The sequence below is a fragment of the Dipodomys spectabilis genome, unplaced genomic scaffold, assembly GCF_019054845.1.
Source record: "Dipodomys spectabilis isolate Male_0828 unplaced genomic scaffold, ASM1905484v1 ptg000002l, whole genome shotgun sequence".
NCBI classification, from domain to species: Eukaryota; Metazoa; Chordata; class Mammalia; order Rodentia; family Heteromyidae; genus Dipodomys; species Dipodomys spectabilis.
Genome location: NW_024870679.1, coordinates 19,246,907 through 19,264,336, shown reverse-complemented (window position 1 = coordinate 19,264,336; position 17,430 = coordinate 19,246,907). Strand labels below are relative to the sequence as shown.

Sequence of the window (17,430 nt, the reverse complement as noted above, 5' to 3'; positions counted from 1 at the left end):
CTGGGGACGGAGGATGGCAAGGTCATAAAGGGGGGTCCTTCCCCAGGAAGGATCTAGGGGTGTCCCCTAAATCCAGGTAAAACGGGTCACCCCTCAGAACCCCACTGTGCCCTGTCTGGTATTAAGGTCTGCATTCAGCCAGGGTCGTCCCTAAATTCTTCCAGACCCCATCTCTGGCTGGTCGGTTACCTGGGGCCAGGTGATGGGGTGGGGTGGGAGAGGGGGATCTCTTCCCCTCCCCCGTTCACCTCACATTTCCCTCTCAGCTCCTTGGTCGTATCTCCCAGCCCCAGGGGCAGAGGCCCTAGAAGATTCTCCAAGCCCTCGGACCCTTTGCATCTTTCCTTCGGGTCCGTGAGAGGGCTTGGGGATCCGGAGGGTGGTCAGGGCGGGGTCCCGTGGGCCGAGTCCGCCCTTCTCCCCTCCCAGCAGCTGGGAGCCCCGCCCCGCGCGCGGTTGACAGCTCGGCGGGCGCCCGGTGCCAGCCCCGCGCGTCTCCGCCGTGCGCCCCACCCGCCGCCCGCCGCCCGCCGGAGGTGCGGCCACGGCCCGCTGGCTTTCAAAAAAAAAAAAAAAAAAAAAGACAGAAAGAAAGCAGGGGGGCAGACCTCTAGCTCCTCACCACCGTGGCCGGACGAGAAGTTGTGGGGGGCGGGGAGATCAGAAGTGGGGCGCCCTTTGCTCTGGAGACCCGCGCGCTCCAAGGAGGGGCGCCTGGCCAGGAGAGCGACCGGAGGATGGAGAGGACCTGGGCCAGGTAGGTGCATCTGCTGGCTCAGCGCCCTGCAGACTGGAGGGCGGGGGGAGGAGCTGCAGACTCGGGGTGCCTCGCCCCGCCCCCCAGCGCCTTCGGAAAAAGAGGTAGAGGTCCCCCTCACCAACCGGGCCTGGCATCGCCCACCCCAGCGCACCCCATCCCCACCCACCCCGCCCCATCCCACCCCCGCGCGTCCCCAGCCCAGATCCTCAGCCGGGTTCTCCTGCTCCGCGAACCCCGCTTCCCTCCCTCTGCTCTCCACGTGAAGAAGTTTGGGTAGAAAAGCTTCCTGTCTTCTCCTGCTCTGGGGGTTCCCAGGAGGAGTCCTCCCCCCTCTTCCCACCCCCCCCCCCCCCGCCCCGCCGCGCCCTGCTCTTGGAACAATGTCAGATTCACCCTCACCCCGACAGCCACGTTGACCTTCTTCCTCCCCCCTGACACACCAGGGCGAAGGGCAGACCGAGGGGGGGCCCACATGGGCCGGGAAGGATTCGATCCCCCTGGGGAGGGCAAGCTGGAGGAATTCCGTGTTTCTCCGCCCGCACCCCTTCCTCCAAATACACCTTAAACTGGAGCTCCGAGTCCCCCCTTTCTCTCCCGCCCCCCCCCCCACAGAGACAGACACACACACACACAGACACGCACACAGACACACAGACACAGACACACACATTTACACACACATAGACACAGACACAGACGCAGACACACACACACACACACACACACACACAGACTGGCTTTCTGGCTTAGGAGCAGTGGCTGGAGGGGTAGTTAGTCGTATTCAGGAGGTGTTTCGGTCACAGACACACTTCCAGTACCTGGATTTAGCTTTGGAAATTTCCCTGGGATTTTGGGGTGGGGGGGGGCGGGGGCGGGCGGGCATGGAGGGTTCCTGAGAGGGCAAGGCTTGTACACACACAGAAAGTCCACCCGAGGCTCACCGGTACTCATTGCGAAAGACTCAGGTCAGTCATTGATGGGCAGGCTCCACAGGAGTGAGCCAGCCATTTACTGTGAGTTTTACAGAGAGGGAACATTTACAGAGAGTGTATATTGATTGTACTTTTTTTGTGTGAGTGCCATCCCACTTTTGGCTCTTTTCTGCTCTTTTCAGGCCTTCCCCCCCTCTCTCCCTCCCTCCCTCCCTCTCCCTCCCTCTCCCTCTCCCTCTCTCTCCCCTCTCTCTCTTTCCCTCTCTCTCTCTCCCTCTCTCTCTTCCTCTCTCTCTCTCTCTTGCTCTCTCTCTCTCTTGCTCTCTCTCTCTCTCTCCTTCCCATCTTCCCTTTCCTATGTGCTATGTTTGGGGCATTGCTGGATTTTTCTTTTAAGTGGAAAAAAAAAATCAGAGCAGTCTCAAAGCCATCCCTTGAGGGGTCTGTTGGATAGGAGATGGTGGGAGATGGTGGGTAATGGGCGGACGTAGCTGCTCTTCCAAAGCTCTATAGAGCAGGTGGCCACAGAGGCATGTGTCCATTTAGAATCCCTCAGGAGGCCAAATCAACACATGGGAGCAGGTGACTACTTCCTGCGAGGGTAAAGGCTTCTAACAAGTTGGTCTGAGCAGAGAGGGGGTTCCTGTCCCTGGATGTATTCAGGTGCAGGTTGGGTGACCCCTTACCCTTTGGTGGTAATGGGGGAGAGTAGCAGATGCTCGTCTCTGTCTCTTTCAAAACAAAAACAACCCCCCACCCCGGGTTTGATCCCCAGCAAGTAGCAAGTGTAGGGGCACACGGCTATAATCTTGAGCCTTCTGCCTCAGAAGGCTGAGGCAGAAAGATGTCAAGTTTGAAGCCCAGCCTAAAACAAAAACATTGACTAAGAGGCGTTGTATTCCTAAACTGACATGTTAAATGAAGCCTTCTGGTACAACTATTTAAGGACAATAAATAAGCTTGACAGTTTACTTTTTTTAAGAAGGAAAGAATCAGCATTATTCACCATAGCTAAGATATGGGACCAACCCAGATGCCCCTCAGTAGGTAATGGATCAAGAAAATGTGATATATATACACAATGGAATTCTATGCCTCCATCAGAAAGGACAATGCCTCATTTGTAAGGAAATGGAAAGACTTTGAAAAAATTATATTAAGTGAAGTAATCCAGACCCAAAGAAACATAGGTACCATGATTTCCCTTATTTGCAATGTATACTAGTTAGTATACATTTAGGATAATCTTAGCAGACAAGCAGAAAAGGTCAAAAGCTATGTATATATGACTGTATCAGATTATCCTAAGTGAAATGAACCCTAAGATAAGACACAGAGGTTTTATCTTTGTCGCTGTTGTTTATAACGTACTATGTGATTTCTTTTGTTTCTTTTGTATGTTCTTCCCCCATGGTACAACCCCTGTTGTCATGTATTTGATTCAGGTGCCCTGCATCTTGTATATACATTTTTCTAATTTGGGGAGGGGAAGGGAAATAACAAAATGCTGAAATAAGGATACAGGTTGATCCATTGTAACAAGGAGATGTACAAGACACTATGTTGAAAATGAACTTTACAACTTTTGGGGGTAGGGAAGTAGGGAGAGGAGGTGGGAAGGTGGGGAGGTAAGGGATGGTAGGGGAAAAACAAAGGAGGGGGAAACAATGCTCGATAGGAAACATACTCCTTACCTTACTCATGTAACTGTAACCCCTCTGTACAGCATCTTTACAATAAAAAATATATTGAAAAAGAAAAAAGAAAAAAAAGTGAGCCAGGCATGACAGGGCACGTCTGTAAGCAGCACTTAGAAAGCCCAGGCAAGAGAATATCAAGTTCAAGGCCAGTCTTGGCTATAGAGCAAGTTCTAGAAAAGCCTAGGCTCTATATTGAGTTCCTGTTTTAAAACAAACAAACAAAAAGCTGCTATCCATATATGTGTGTGTGTGTGTATAAATATATATAACAGTTATAGTCAAATTTAGAAAAATCACAAGTTATGTATTTAGAGCCCAGTTAATTACACAAACTTGAGTGTAGCTATGTGATGGCTACCACGAATGACAGAACACCTTCAGATCTTCAGCTCTCAGCTCCTGAGTAGCTGGGATTACAGGTGTGAGCCACTGCCATCCAGGTGGCTACTCTCACTTAATTAGTTTCACCTGGTTTTGAAATGTCTGTAAATGAATTGCTTGCTGTCTACTTTTATTTGACTGCTTTACTCAGTCTTATGCTTCTAGAATTCTTCTACCTTGTACTGTGTACTTGTAGTTTATTTATTCTTGCTTCTAAATAGGAGTGTATTGTATGTAAATGTATTGATTTATTTATCCGCTGTGATGTTAATAGACAGTTTGGGGCTGTTATGATGGTGTTCTCTTTCTCTCTCTCTCTCTTTGTGTCCATCCTAGGGCTTGAACTCAGGGCTTGGGCACCATTTCTGAGCTCTTTTGCTCAAGACTAATGCTCTACCACTTTGAGCCACAGCTCCACTTCAGGTTTTCTGGTGGTTAATTGGACATAAGAGTCTCACAGACTTTCCTGCCTCAGCTGGCTTTGAACTGAGATCCTCAGATCTCAGCCTCTTGAGTAGCTAGGATTAGAGGCATGAGGCACCAGCACTAGGCTTATGAATATTGCTTACATATCTTTTGTGACTATATGACCACATATATTTTGTGAACATATGTACACATTTCTGTTGGGTAAATGTACAGAAGTAGAGTCCCTGGATAATCAGAAATGCATCTTCAGCTTAAACATTGCCAAATTGTTTTTTGAAGTAGTTACAAGAGAATTTTCAAAGGCAAGTGTCCATAGAGTAAGCATCTAGTGGTGCAGTCCTAAGGAAAATGCAAATTAGAACCCTGTATCAAGCCAGGTGCTGGTGGCTGACACCTATAATCCTAGTGACTCAAGAGGTCGAGGATTTGAGGATTAAGGTTCAAAGCCAGCCCAGGCAGGAAAGTTTGTGAAACTCTTACCTTTAACCAGCAAAACGCTGGAAGAGGAGGCGTGCCTCAAATGGTAGAGCACCCACTTTGAATGAGAAAGCCAAGCAAGGGGAGGAAACCCTGAGTTCAAGCACCAATAAAAAAACAAAAAACAAAAAATTGAAGATTAGGAAAGCAAACTGGTCTGTTTTGTTATGCCTATAATTAGATTTATTCTTTTTTTTTTTTTTGTGTGTCCGGTCGTGGGGCCTGAACTCTGGGCCTGGGCGCTGTCCCTCAGCTCTTCAGCTTCAGGCTAGTGCCACTTCTGGCTTTTTTCTTTTTGCTTATGTGGTGCTGAGGAATCGAACCCAGGGCCTCATGCATGCAAGGCAAGTGCTCTACCACTGGGCCACCTTCCCAGCCCCCCCCCTTTTTTTTTGTTGGTCTTGGGGTATGAACTCTAGGCCTGGGCACTATCCCTGAGCTCTTCAGCTCAAGGTTAGTGCTCTACCACTTGAGCCACAGTGCCACTTCCGGCTTTTTCTGCTTATGTGGTGTTGAGGAATCGAACACAGGGCCTCATGTATGCAAGGCAAGCACTCTACCACTGAGCCACCTTCCCAGCCCTATAATTAGATTTAATAAAATGCAAGCATTAGTCAAACTTGCCTGCTGTGTCTATGAAAATTGGGAAGGGAAGTAGCGTCCTAGGAAGACTGTAGTCCAGTTTCAGATTTTAAGATGATAGTCGTGTTTGTTTTCTGCTATGTTTCTAAAGAGCAGCCTTCACTAAGCCCAGATGCCTGTTACCATAGCAACATGAAACTTAACAGGTCTGCATTGATAGCTGCTGTGTATTTAGTCTGCTCTGTGTTAATACTTAGCCCAGAGGCACGACAGACATTTATATGGTCTGGTTAATAGAGTCCAGTTTACAGAGGCCCAGTTACAGCCAGAGATGGCGTGTTGCCCTGAAACGTGGCTGAGCCTGGGGTAGGGCATAGGATCTGGTAGCAGCCATTGGTGTGGAGAGAGGTCTGATTCATTTATGCCAGTATCTGGCTGGTATTTTGTCTGCAGCATTTTATATTAGGAAAATGTTCTTTTTCATCATTCTGTGACTGAAGCATCCTTGGATATGAACTTTCCTTTTTTCTTGGTTGGTGCTGTTGGCAATTAATTTTCTGGGTTTTGAGAAGGAAAAATCTGTCTTGGTAATTTCGATCTACTTTGTTTTTATTCCTTTGTTTACTTGTTATATTTTGTGCCAATTCTGGGGCTCAAACTCAGGGCCGCATGCTCTCATCTGCCTCTTTTTCATTCAAGGCTGGTACTCAACTGCTTGAGCCCCAGCTCTGCTTCTACCTTTTTGATGGTTAATTGGAGATAAGAATCTTAAGATCTTTCTTGCCCAGGCTGGCTTCAAACTGCAATTCTCAGACCTCAGTCTCTTGAGTAACCCTCAATCAGTTCTGGGAGGCTCACCTTGTGTGGCTGAGGGATTGCTGTGTGAGGCCTTGCTGACCCCCAGTCCATTCAGTGGTTCTCCACACCCCACCCCCAAATATTGCTTCTATTGAGATCTGCCTTGTTTTATAAATAAAAATTCAAATTGGGCTCAGAACATTCTGCAAGTTGTCTCAGGCAAAAACAATTTAAACCGCATTTAAAGTGAGAAGAAAGTCCAGAAGAAGAGAGGTGTCCTGCTGGTCTGGTGTGGTTCTCTTGGCTTCTGTTTTAAACTCTCAGAAGCATCAAGGGATGTGTTTCCTCAGGCAGAGAATATCTCGTTGCCAGCAGGTTGAGCAGGATCTTAATTTTGTTTTGCTGAGCCATCATGGCCAAAGCACTTGGAGTCACTGACTACAATAATAATAATATTAATAGTTGTGTTTTCATAGTATTGTAATAAACTATGGTGCAGTTTTTCCTAAACTGTCATGTTATTTCTAGTCCTTTGCTCCTTATGCTTTATAGAAATTTCTTTTTTTTTTTTTTTTTTGTTGGTCATGGGGCCTGAACTCTGGGCCTGAGCACTGACCCTCAGCTCTTCTGCTCAAGGCTAGAGCCCTACCACTTGAGCCAAAGTGCCACTTCCAGCTCTTTCTGCTTATGTGGTGCTGAGGAATCGAACCCAGGGCCTCATGCATGCAAGGCAAGCACTCTACCACTAAGCCACCTTCCCAGCCCCTATAGAAATTTCTTGTGTGACTGTGTCTGTGTCTCTGTGCGTACCAGTACTAGGGCTTGAACTCGGGGCCTCAAACTCTCACTTAACTTTTTCACTCAAGGATGGTGCTCTGACACTTGAGCCACACCTCCACTTCTGGCCTTTTGCTGGCTAATTGGAGATAAGAGTTTCACAGACTTTTCAGCCTGGAGCTGGCTCCAAACTGCGATCTTCAGATTTTAGCCTTCTGAGTAGCTAGGACTACAAATGTGAGCCACTGGAGCTCATTTGCTTATTGGATTATGTGCAACACCCTTTTAAACCACCTTTAAACTAAGTTATAACAGGAAGGAATGAACTTGTGTTTAGCATACTACAATATGTCACACTTGGAAATGAAGTGGGTTTAGCAAGATCTTCCTACATGTTGCTTTGAGAGTGTCAGGCATTTGGCGTGATGAGAAGAGCATTATCTCCAGTGGACCAAGGGCACTGTAGTGTGATTCACCTTAGTCATCCTGAGCTAAAATTACTGCATGTGGGCTTTCTCAGGCAGTTGTTCCAACCCACATGCCTAGCCCTGCCTTTGCAAGGATGACTGTTGATCCTTCCTCATACCCTCGGTTGGACTATTTCTGTACCTAGTTCTGTGTATTTTCTGTGGCTGGTTTCTGCAGTGTTTTCCATTCTTTTAAGTATTGGAAGATGGACCATGGCTCTAAGTCTTCAGCAACTAACACTGATTTTTAGCACTCGGCTGATCTTCGATGAAGAATTTCACAGGTTACAGTCTCGGAAAGCCTGATAGGAATGTCTGTTGGGAGTCTTGTTATGAAAGGGATGAGTTCAGTTCTCAAAGCGTGAGGCTATTATGCATTCAAAGCATATGCATCATTGTTGAAGAAGTATGTATTGCCAGGCACTGGTGGCTCACATTTGTAATCCTAGCTACTGGGGAGCCTGAGATCTAAGGACTGAGATTTGAAGCTCTATGAGGCAGGAATGTTTGTGAGACTCTTATCTCAAATTAATCAACAAAAATGACAGAAGTGGAGCTGTGACTCTAGTGGTGGAGTGCTAGCCTTGAGCAAAAGGAAGGTCAGAGACAGTGAACAGGCCTGAGTTCAAGCCCTAGGACTGGCACAACAAAAGTATGTATTAAATTCATTTTAGCAGATAGACTTCACAGTGCTGGACACATGATAGTGAGTAATTATACAAACCCTTCTTTCATGCCTCATTCTACAAGCTTGTGAGGCATGAGTGAGTATCATTGCCACATTTTGACCTCAGGTTCCTTAACTTGAATTCACTTCAGTGTTCCATCAACACAGCTGGGGGCTTGGGTACTATCCCTTTGCTTTTCCACTCAAGGCTCGTGTTTGCCAGGCACCAGCAGCTCACACTTGGAATCCCAGCTACTCAGGAGCCTGAGATCTGAGTATTATGATTTGAAGCCAGCCTGGGCAGAAAAGTCCATGAGACACTTACCTCTAATTAATCAGCAAATGGCCAGAAGTAGAGCAACAAGTAGATCAAGCTCTGAGTTCAAGCCCCAGTATGGACACACACACACACACACACATATAACACGTATATATAAAAGTACTTCCCTTTTGGATGAATACTTAATGTGTAAGAGAAATAAAGAAAGCAAGAGTGAAGACAGGCCAAGGGGGGACCGTGCATCCTCAAGGGGTTGTTGTGGATGCGCACAATACCGGTAGCTTGTTGTAGCTCTGAGAATAGGCCTTGCAGGAAATGGCCTCCCAGAATTCTCTTTGGTCACCACTCCCCCCAGTGAATAAACAGTGTTGAGGGAAGGATATAATTGTAGCTTGTGCTGGAGGAAAGTAGATGTTTCTGAATCAGTGCCAAGGCAGTCTTCCATTAGCAGGAGAAGGGAGGCTTCCAGTGATAACCTCTGGGCTCCCTGGAGAGTGGGGGGGGGGGGGGGGTTTGCCAATGCAAAATCCTCACTTTCAAAGGTTGTAATCACAGTCTTTGAGATGAGAATAAAGTGATTCTCTCCCTGTCTTTATTACATAATAGTCTTGGCTCTGCATCTGTGACATCTACCCTATTTGCATTTGAATTCATTTGGGCTTTGTTTTTTTTATTTTTTTCAATTTGGGTGCCAAATATTGGGGGGCTTGGTATTTGGCAACATTTGGAATGTGGGTGACCCACTCGCTGTCTGTCTCAGTGAGAGAAAGATGGGAGAGGGAGTCTCAGAGCTTGTGCATGAATAGCTGTTCCCACATCAGTTGTGTCTGTAGAATCCTGTTGCCTTCCCTGCCTTCCCGTTCATCCCTTTTGGTAAGGGCAATGTCACAGAAGGGGAGGTATGACTAATCGGGTAAAAACTGGAGAGAGGGAAGTATAAAGTAACAATGATTCATTTTTCAGTACAAGAACTATATAAGTAGTCATGCCAGTCATTTCCCTTTTAGGGAAATCACATGGCACCTGAGATGTTAGAGAGGAACTTCGTGGTGGTCTATTTTCAAGACCAGGTATTTGGTTCAGAGTGGGAAATTCCCAGTAGCTTGCTTACCTAGCAACTTGCAGATGTGACGAAATTGAGGCATTGGATGATGTAGAGAGACAGAGGAAAGTAAGACATTCTTCACTTACACAAGAAAAGAAAAGAAAAAGTCAAGAACTTGGGGAAAAGAGTCAGATTATAGGCTCACGCCTGTAATCCTAGCTGCTCAGGAGGTTGAGAACTGAGTATCGTGGTTCAAAGCCAGCCCAGGCAGGAACGTCCATAAGACTCTTATCTCCAATAAACTATTCAGAAAAGGCCAGAAGTGGAGCTGTGGCTCAAGTGGTAGAATGCTAGCCTTGAGCCAAAGGACAGCACTCTGGCTCTGAGTTCAAGCCCCCCAGGACTGGCACCAAAAAAAAAAAAAAGAATTTTGAGAAAAGATAATATAGAGATCTCGGATGGAAACTGTGCCTTCATGATGGATGAGCTGCCTAAGCATCAGGCACTCATAGACCTGGATTTGGGTTTTGGTTTATGGTGCCAGCTCAAACTCAAGGCCTTGCTTGGCTTTTTCTCCTTCAAGGCTGGTACTCTACCACTTGAGCCACACCCCCACTTCTGGCTATTTGCTGGCTAAATATAGATAAGAGTCTCATCGGCTTTTCTTGTCCAGGCTGACTTTCAACTGGGATCTTCAAATCTCAGCCTCTTGAGTACCCAGGATTACAGATGTGAGCCACTGGCACCTGGCTTGTTTTTTTTTTTTTTTTTTAAATCTAGACAAATGGGGAGAGGAAGGGCGATAGTCATTATATTCAGTGTATATAAGTGAAAATGGAACTTGATGCTGTGAGTGAGGTTGGGAAAGACTAAGGAGAGCAATGGAAGAGGTGGCATTAATCAAGATGTGTTGTACTTATAAACTGGCATGATGAACTGAAACCAACCCCTTTGCACCACAGCTTAACTTTCAAAACAGAATTTTAAAATGTAGCCAGGCACTGGTGGCTCACGTCTGTTATCCTAACTACTCAAGAGGCTGAGATCTGAGGATCAGGGTTCAAAGCTAACTTGGGCAGGAAAGTCCTAAGGCTCTTATCTCTAATGAACCACCGGAAAACCAGAAGTGGGGCTATGGTTCAAGTGGTAGAGTGCTAGCCTTAAGCTGAAGAGCTCAGAGACTATGTCCAGGCCCAGAGTTCAAGCCCCATGACTGACAACAACAACAGAACATTTAGATTTGGGAAACCAAGACAAGGATACACACATTTTTTTTCCAGACCTGGGTCATCAGGGAGAATATACAGACATTTATTTCTGCTTGGTATGTGTGTGTGTTAGAGTCTGTCTCGAGTGAGTCCCATGTCTCTCTGCACTTGGGTTTATGGGATGTTGTTAGCGTTGCAATCTGGGATAATCTGGGTCTCTCCACCATCAGCCCCTCCCCTCTGGGAGCATCAAATTCCTTCCCAACCTTTTGAGCTTCACTCTCTGGCCATTCAACAAGGAACTTGAGCTGTTAATAGAGCTAAAGTGATTTTTAAAATAATCTCCTGGGAGATGACATGTATGCCTTTTAGCTCTGCATGCATCTCAAGTGACTGCTCTATCCTGGCAGTTATTGATTCATACCAGGCAAGCAGCAAGCTCAGAGTGGATGTGGGTGGGAGGAGAGGAGAGGTAGCTGGAGGATCAATACATGTAGGCTGATCTGTACCGTGGAACAGGCCCAGTAAGAAGGTGAGATCATGTCTGCCTAGAACCCTGGATCCTTGGACAATATTAAAATGGGTTTTGTGGTTAGGTATTATGTTAGTCAGCTTTCTGTCACTGGATAAACTATGTGTCATAAACAACGTTGAAAACATTCAAGCAAGCCCCGTGGCTCGTGCCTTTTATCTTAGCTACTCAAGAAGGTTGAGAACTGAAGATCACGGTTCAAAGCCAGCCCAGGCAGAAAAATCTGTGAGAGTCTTATCTCCAGTGAGCCACCAAAAAAGCTGGAAGTAGAGAACTCCAGCTTTGAGAGGAAAAGCTAAGAGGGAACACAAGGTACCAAGCTCAAGGCTCAGGACTGAGGTGCACATATACGTGTGCACACACACACTCATATACCCACACAATGGTTACTTACACCCTACTCATATAAAACTCAATATCCTTAGCCCACCCCACAAGGCTCTGCATGGTCTGTTCCTCTAACAGACCAGCATCTTCCTCACTCCGAATCCTTATTATTCCCTCCCCATAGAATACCTTCTTACTCCTATTTCCATCTGATTTCTGCCCTCCTCACAGAGGTTTAAATGTACCTTTTCCCAAATCCTTGTTAAATTCCTCTGTACTTTCCTTCATTTACCACACTAGTAATTAATCCTGCTGTAGGTATTTGCTCAAGGGTTGGCTGTCTATGTAGGGAGCGATTTATAACGGAGTCTTTGGGAAGAAACAAATGACAGTAAGTGTCTTCTCTCCCAGGGACAGGAGCCCTGGAGAATGGAATCTTGTTAATTAATGATGTGTTTCTCTCCACAGAGAGTATTTTGCAGAGGATGCGGGGGAGATGGTACCCAGAATGTGTAATGCTGCAGGTGAGCAGGCCAAGCATTGTTGGAATCTCGGCTTCCTGCCAGGGGCTGGCTTCTCCTTGCCTTTTGGGTTATGGTGGCAGTCTTTTTAAACATTTGTGAATTTCCAAATTTGCACATACTCATAATGTAGTATATAATTCTCCACGTGGAATTCCCCAGTGGGGGAATTATATGCCACCGATAATTACATGTGTTAGGAGGCAGTACAGAGTCATAAATCCTAACTGAGATTCTCCTGTGAATGCTTCACACCCTACTGAGACTATGATGGCAAGATTAAAGGCAAATGTAAAAGATTCCAATAAATCCTGCTGCTAAAGTGAGCTCTATAATCTAATATTGAAATGGATTATTCAAGTGGATTTCATGATCCTATCTGTGTGCCTCACTATTGCAGTGATTCTGTGAGTTTAAGAATTCATATGACAGGGCTGGGAAGGTGGCTCAGTGGTAGAGCGCTTGCCTTGCATGCCTGAGGCCCTGGGTTCGATTCCTCAGTACCACATAAGCAAAAAGAAAAAAGCCGGAAGTGGCGCTGTGGCTCAAGTGGTAGAGCGCTAGCCTTGAGCTGAAGAGCTGAGGGACAGCGCCCAGGCCCAGAGTTCAGGCCCCACGACCGGACCAAAAAAAAAAAAAAGAATTCATATGACATTGCTTTGTAACCATTAATACCCTATCAAGAAATTGGTGGCTGCAATTGTTCTTTTTCCTGAAAAAAAAAAATCCTGTGTTGGGAGATTTGTGGAAACACTTCTTAGTTCTAAGAAGCTTCGTTATTATTCTGAAGGCTATTTTGGCCATTTATTTGTCATGTAACAAACCATCCTAGAATTTAATGGCTTAGTAAAGGGGTTAGAGACTGGGGATCTGTGATGCAAGCTTCTAATCCTAGCCACCATTGCTCTACTTCTGGTTTTAAAAACAAACAAACAAACGAAAAACAACTGATTAATTGGAGGTAAGAGTCTCATGGACTTCCCTGCCCAAGCTGGGTTCTCAATGTGATCCTCAGCTCTCAGACTCCCTTGTAGCTAGGATTACAAGTGTGAGCCACTAGCATCTGGCTTGGAAACTGTTATTAATATGATCAAATTTTCTTCAATGGCCTGAAATGGCTTTGTGTTTTGCAAAAGCCAAATTATTTTGGAAAAAATAATTGTCCTGCCGGTTGTAAGGATCGCAGTGCCTTCATTCCACACTCCTGGTTATATTTCAGCCTTTCTCAGCGACACCAAAGATCGAGGGCCTTCAGGGCAGCCACAGATCTGGAGAAATGGGGAGAAGGTGGGCTTTGCGCAGGCGCACACCTTGAGAGCATTTGAGAAGCTCCCACAAGTGCAGACCCAGGCTCTGCGAGACTTTGAGAAGGTAAGACACATGGCTAGAGAACTGCAGTCATCTCAACTAGAAGCAGCAATGCTCTATGAAATGATAACCTATAGACTGTCTGGATCATGGGCATGGCTACCACAAGTGTTTCCTTTAGGAGCATATGTCTAGGAGCAGGTGCTCTGTTAGCCAGGAGCTGTGAGCCGTGGTTTGTAGGGGAGGGGGCAGCGCGTGGGGTGGAGGCCATCTTACTGTCAGACTCACTTCTCAGATAAACTCGGGAAGGCTAAATGGCATGGCATCCTGAGTGTCAGCCCAGTCAGCCAACATCATATTCCCTGTTGCTACTACAGACACCTGGGTACCGTCTACTTTATCCAGAATCATTCATTTTCTGGGTGATGGTGGCTCACACCTGTCATCCTACCTACTCAGGAAGCTGAGATCTGAGGATCTTGGTTTGAAGCCAGCCAGCACAGGTAGACAGATCCTAGAGACTCTTAGCTCCACTTACAAGGAAAAGTCCAGTAATAGAGGTGTGGCTCAAACCTTGAGCAGAAAATACAAGCAAGGTCCAAGTGAGGTCCTGAGTTCAAGTTTCAGGAGCTGGCACCAAAAAAAGGAAGAAAAAAAGAAAGAGAGAGAGAGGAAGGAAGGAAGGAAGGAAGGAAGGAAGGAAGGAAGGAAGGACGGACAAAGTTGCTGGGTCCTTAGATTTGGCCAAGAGCAGTAACTGATTGATAGTGGCCCATAGACCCCCAGCTCCCTAGGAGTCAGGTGACCCCAGGAAGTCTGCACCACAGAACTTGTCTGCTGGGATTTCAATGGCCCAGAAAGAAGCCAGACTTTCTAACACTCTTGTTCTATAAAAAGAAACAGCTTTTTGGTGCCCCCTGGGGGATGGGAATGGACTTCACTTGAGTGTGTTGCAAACAGGTCCTGAGATGAGTGGGGTTTCTTTTGTTGTTATTGTTTTTAATGCCTGTACAGGGGCTTGAACTCAGAGCCTCATGCTCTGCTTAGCATTTTCACTATACCACTTGAGCCACATCTGCTTCTGGGATTTTGGGTGCTTAATTGGAGATAAGACTTTTTAGGGACTTTCCTGCCCCAGGCTGGCTTTGAACCTTGATGTTCAGATCGCAGCCTCCTGAATGGCTAGGATTCCAGGTGTGAGCTATCAGTGCTCAGCTTCTTTCACTCTTGAGTTGATTATTTGAGACATAAAATACTGAAATTCCATTTAAAAAAAAATGTGTTGTGTTAAGCCAGATGCTGGTGGCTACTTAGGAGGCTGCGATCTGAGGCTCAAGGTTCAGAGCCAGTTCAGGCAAGAAAGTCTGTGAGACTCTTATCTCCACTTAGCTACCAGAAAAAATGGAAGTGGCACTGTGGTTCAAAGTGGTAGAGTGCTAGCCTTCAGCAAAAATGTTCAGGGATGGTGCCCAGGTCCTGAATTCTAGCCCTGTGACAAAAAAAAAAAAAGTGTTGCAGTGATCTTGCCTGTTTTTCTGCAATTGTTCCTACAAATTTCCCCAGGTATCATTTGGAAATCTTAATGATTGATGTGTAACAACTGAAAAGCATACTCTCGGTCTTACTGGCTCCAAGTCACAGGTTTTTTTTTGTTTTTTGTTTTTGTTTTTGGCCAGTCCTGGGGCTTGAACTGAGTCCTGGGCACTGTCCCTGAGCTTCTTTTTTTATTTTTAATATATTTTTATTGTGAAAATACTGTACAGAGGGGTTACAATTACGTGGGTAAGATAATGAGCACATTTCTTATCAAGCATTGCAGCCTCCTGCTTTGTTTCCCCTTCCCATCCCTTCATATCCCCCCCCCTCCCCCACCAAAGTTGTAAAGTTCGTTTTTCGACATAAGGACTTGTACTTCTCACTGTTGCAATGGGTCCTCCTGTATCCCTGTTTTTACAATTTGTTTTTTCCCTTCCCCTCCACATATACCAACATCATATATAGTGAAAACAGGGGTTGTACCATGGGGGAGGGACATACAAGGCAACAAAGACATAATCTTATAAATATGTTAGAAACAATCGCATGAAAGATCTCTCTCTCTCTCTCTCTCTCTCTCTCTCTCTCTCTCTCTCTCTTCTCTCTCTCTGTCAGTCGTGGGGCTTGAGCTCTAGGCCTGGGAGCTGTCCCTGAACAATTCAGCTCAAGGCCTGAGCTTCTCTTACTCAAGGCTAGAACTCTACCACTTGAGCCACAGCGCTACTTTTGGCTTTTTCTGTGTATGTGGTACTGAGGAATAGAACCCAGGGCTTCATGCATGCTAGGCAAGCACTCTACTGCTGAGCCACATTCCCTGCCCTGTCACAGATTTTTTTAAAGACAGTTTCAGTACTATATTAAGTGAATTGTTAGGTTTTTTGTTTGGTTGGTTGGTTGTTAGTTTACATCTCAATTACTTGTCTTCTGGTTAATTGAAGCAATAGTGGGAATTATTGACAAGTTGGTTGCAAAAAGCTTCTACCACCTGACTTATGTACAGATTTTCTAGAAATATTTTGTGTTTAAAATGAAAATACTAGCAAAGCCAGCTTCCTGCTCTTTAACTACATGAAAGCCAGCTTTCCCTAGCAGACAGAATCTAGCCACAGTAAGTCAGCCTTTTAGGTCCCTGTCTAGGTTGGCAACCCTCTCATGGTGGGACTTAAAGTGTATGGGTCAAAAAGGAAGAGAACTAAAATGGGGGAGAAATTTAAACTTATTTTCCTTTCTGGAACTCTGTGATTCTGGGTAATTTGAATCTGGGTCATGTGGCTACTGCCTTTAGGAAAGGCAACTCGGTGTTTTCCCAGTGTTTCTCTATAATTATAGCCTTGGAAAATTAGTGCAACTGGTGAGCTATATTTTCATTATTTTGGAAAGTGGCATTTATACTTCAGCATCTACAGCATTCTAATTTGAGCTTCACCTCTCTTTCTCTCTCTCTCTCTCTCTCCCCTTCTCTCTCTCCCTCTCTCATTCTTTTCTCTTTTTTTCTTTTTCTTTCTTTTTTTTTTTCTGGTCCTGAGGTTTGGACTCAGGGCCTGGGCACTGTCTCTGAACCTCTTTGTGCTCAAGGCTAGCACTCTACTACTTGAGGCATAGAACCACTTCTGGCTTTTTCTGAGTAGTTTATTGGAGAGAAGAGTCTCATGGACTTTCCTGCCTAGGCTGGCTTCAAACCATGACCCTCAGATCTCTGCTTCCTGCATAGCTAGTATGAAAGGCATGAGCCACTGGTGCTTGGCTTCACCCATGTCTTAAGACATTCAAAAAGTTGTTCAATGAAGAGTGGGAAATCCTCCACTTTCAGCACTCATATCAACCCTGATCCCTGGGCTCATCGAGTAATGCCCATCAAAGGAATCACTCAGCAGATGAGTCATAGGTGGACAAACCCCACACCCAGCTGTGTTGATTGGAATGGTCTAGTGGGCATCCAATTCATTGATTGAAATGGTCTGGTGGGCATCAATCAAGTTCAGGTCCCAGGAGGGCCAGCATCACTGAGACCCATTGGCCACGCTCCACACAGTCCATTTGACTGTCTCTGGCAGCCCTATTTCTGGCTGGACCATCTATTTTGGGTAGCTAGCGAAGTTGTTGTTTGTTCTGTTTTATATAGTCCACAGGGCTCTGTGGTGAAGATGGTGACGATGACATCTTGTTATTCCGGGCGTGGGGAGGATGGGTGTGTATGTGTGGCTGGGAGACGGCACAGACACCGTCCGGAGCTCCATCCTTTAAGCATACGGTCAGCCTCCTGACACAGCACTTGTCACCAACCTTCCCAGCTCTCCTGTCTCCAAGCCAAGTATGCACCGGAGGGCTTTTGAGAATTACACAGAATGTTGAATGGTATTGGTAGCTTAGCAGTTATTTTGTATTATTTTTAATTTTTGTGTTGGTATTGGGGTTTGAACTCAGGGCCTCACACTCTTGTGTGGCTGGTGCTTTCCCACCTGAGCCACACTTCAACTTCTGGCTTTTTATTGGCTAATTGGATATAAGAGGCTACCTGGGCTGATATTGAACTCTGATCCTCAGATTTCAGCCTCCTGACTAGCTAGGATTATAGGCATACTCTTTGGAAAGAGGGTAGGAGGCCTGAGATAGCTGGGAAGCAGTATGCTGTTATGGGCCACACTCCCCAGCATTCAGAGGTCACGTGGTCCAGGATGGCAGAATCCCTGGCTCTCAGAGTCT

At 46.0% G+C, this 17,430-nt stretch overlaps 1 protein-coding gene across 1 annotated transcript in view; it reads left to right on the top strand.

The window, feature by feature from the left end:
* The first annotated feature begins 664 nt into the window (after positions 1-664).
* LOC122110210 (phosphodiesterase 4D interacting protein) overlaps positions 665-17,430 on the top strand; it is a 112,508-nt gene continuing 95,742 nt past the window's right edge. The window contains exons 1-3 of the mRNA XM_042682709.1: positions 665-757; positions 11,831-11,886; positions 13,103-13,254. Coding sequence (XP_042538643.1) covers positions 738-757; positions 11,831-11,886; positions 13,103-13,254 — 228 coding nt within the window. The 5' untranslated portion in view covers positions 665-737. The remainder of the gene's footprint in view (positions 758-11,830; positions 11,887-13,102; positions 13,255-17,430) is intronic.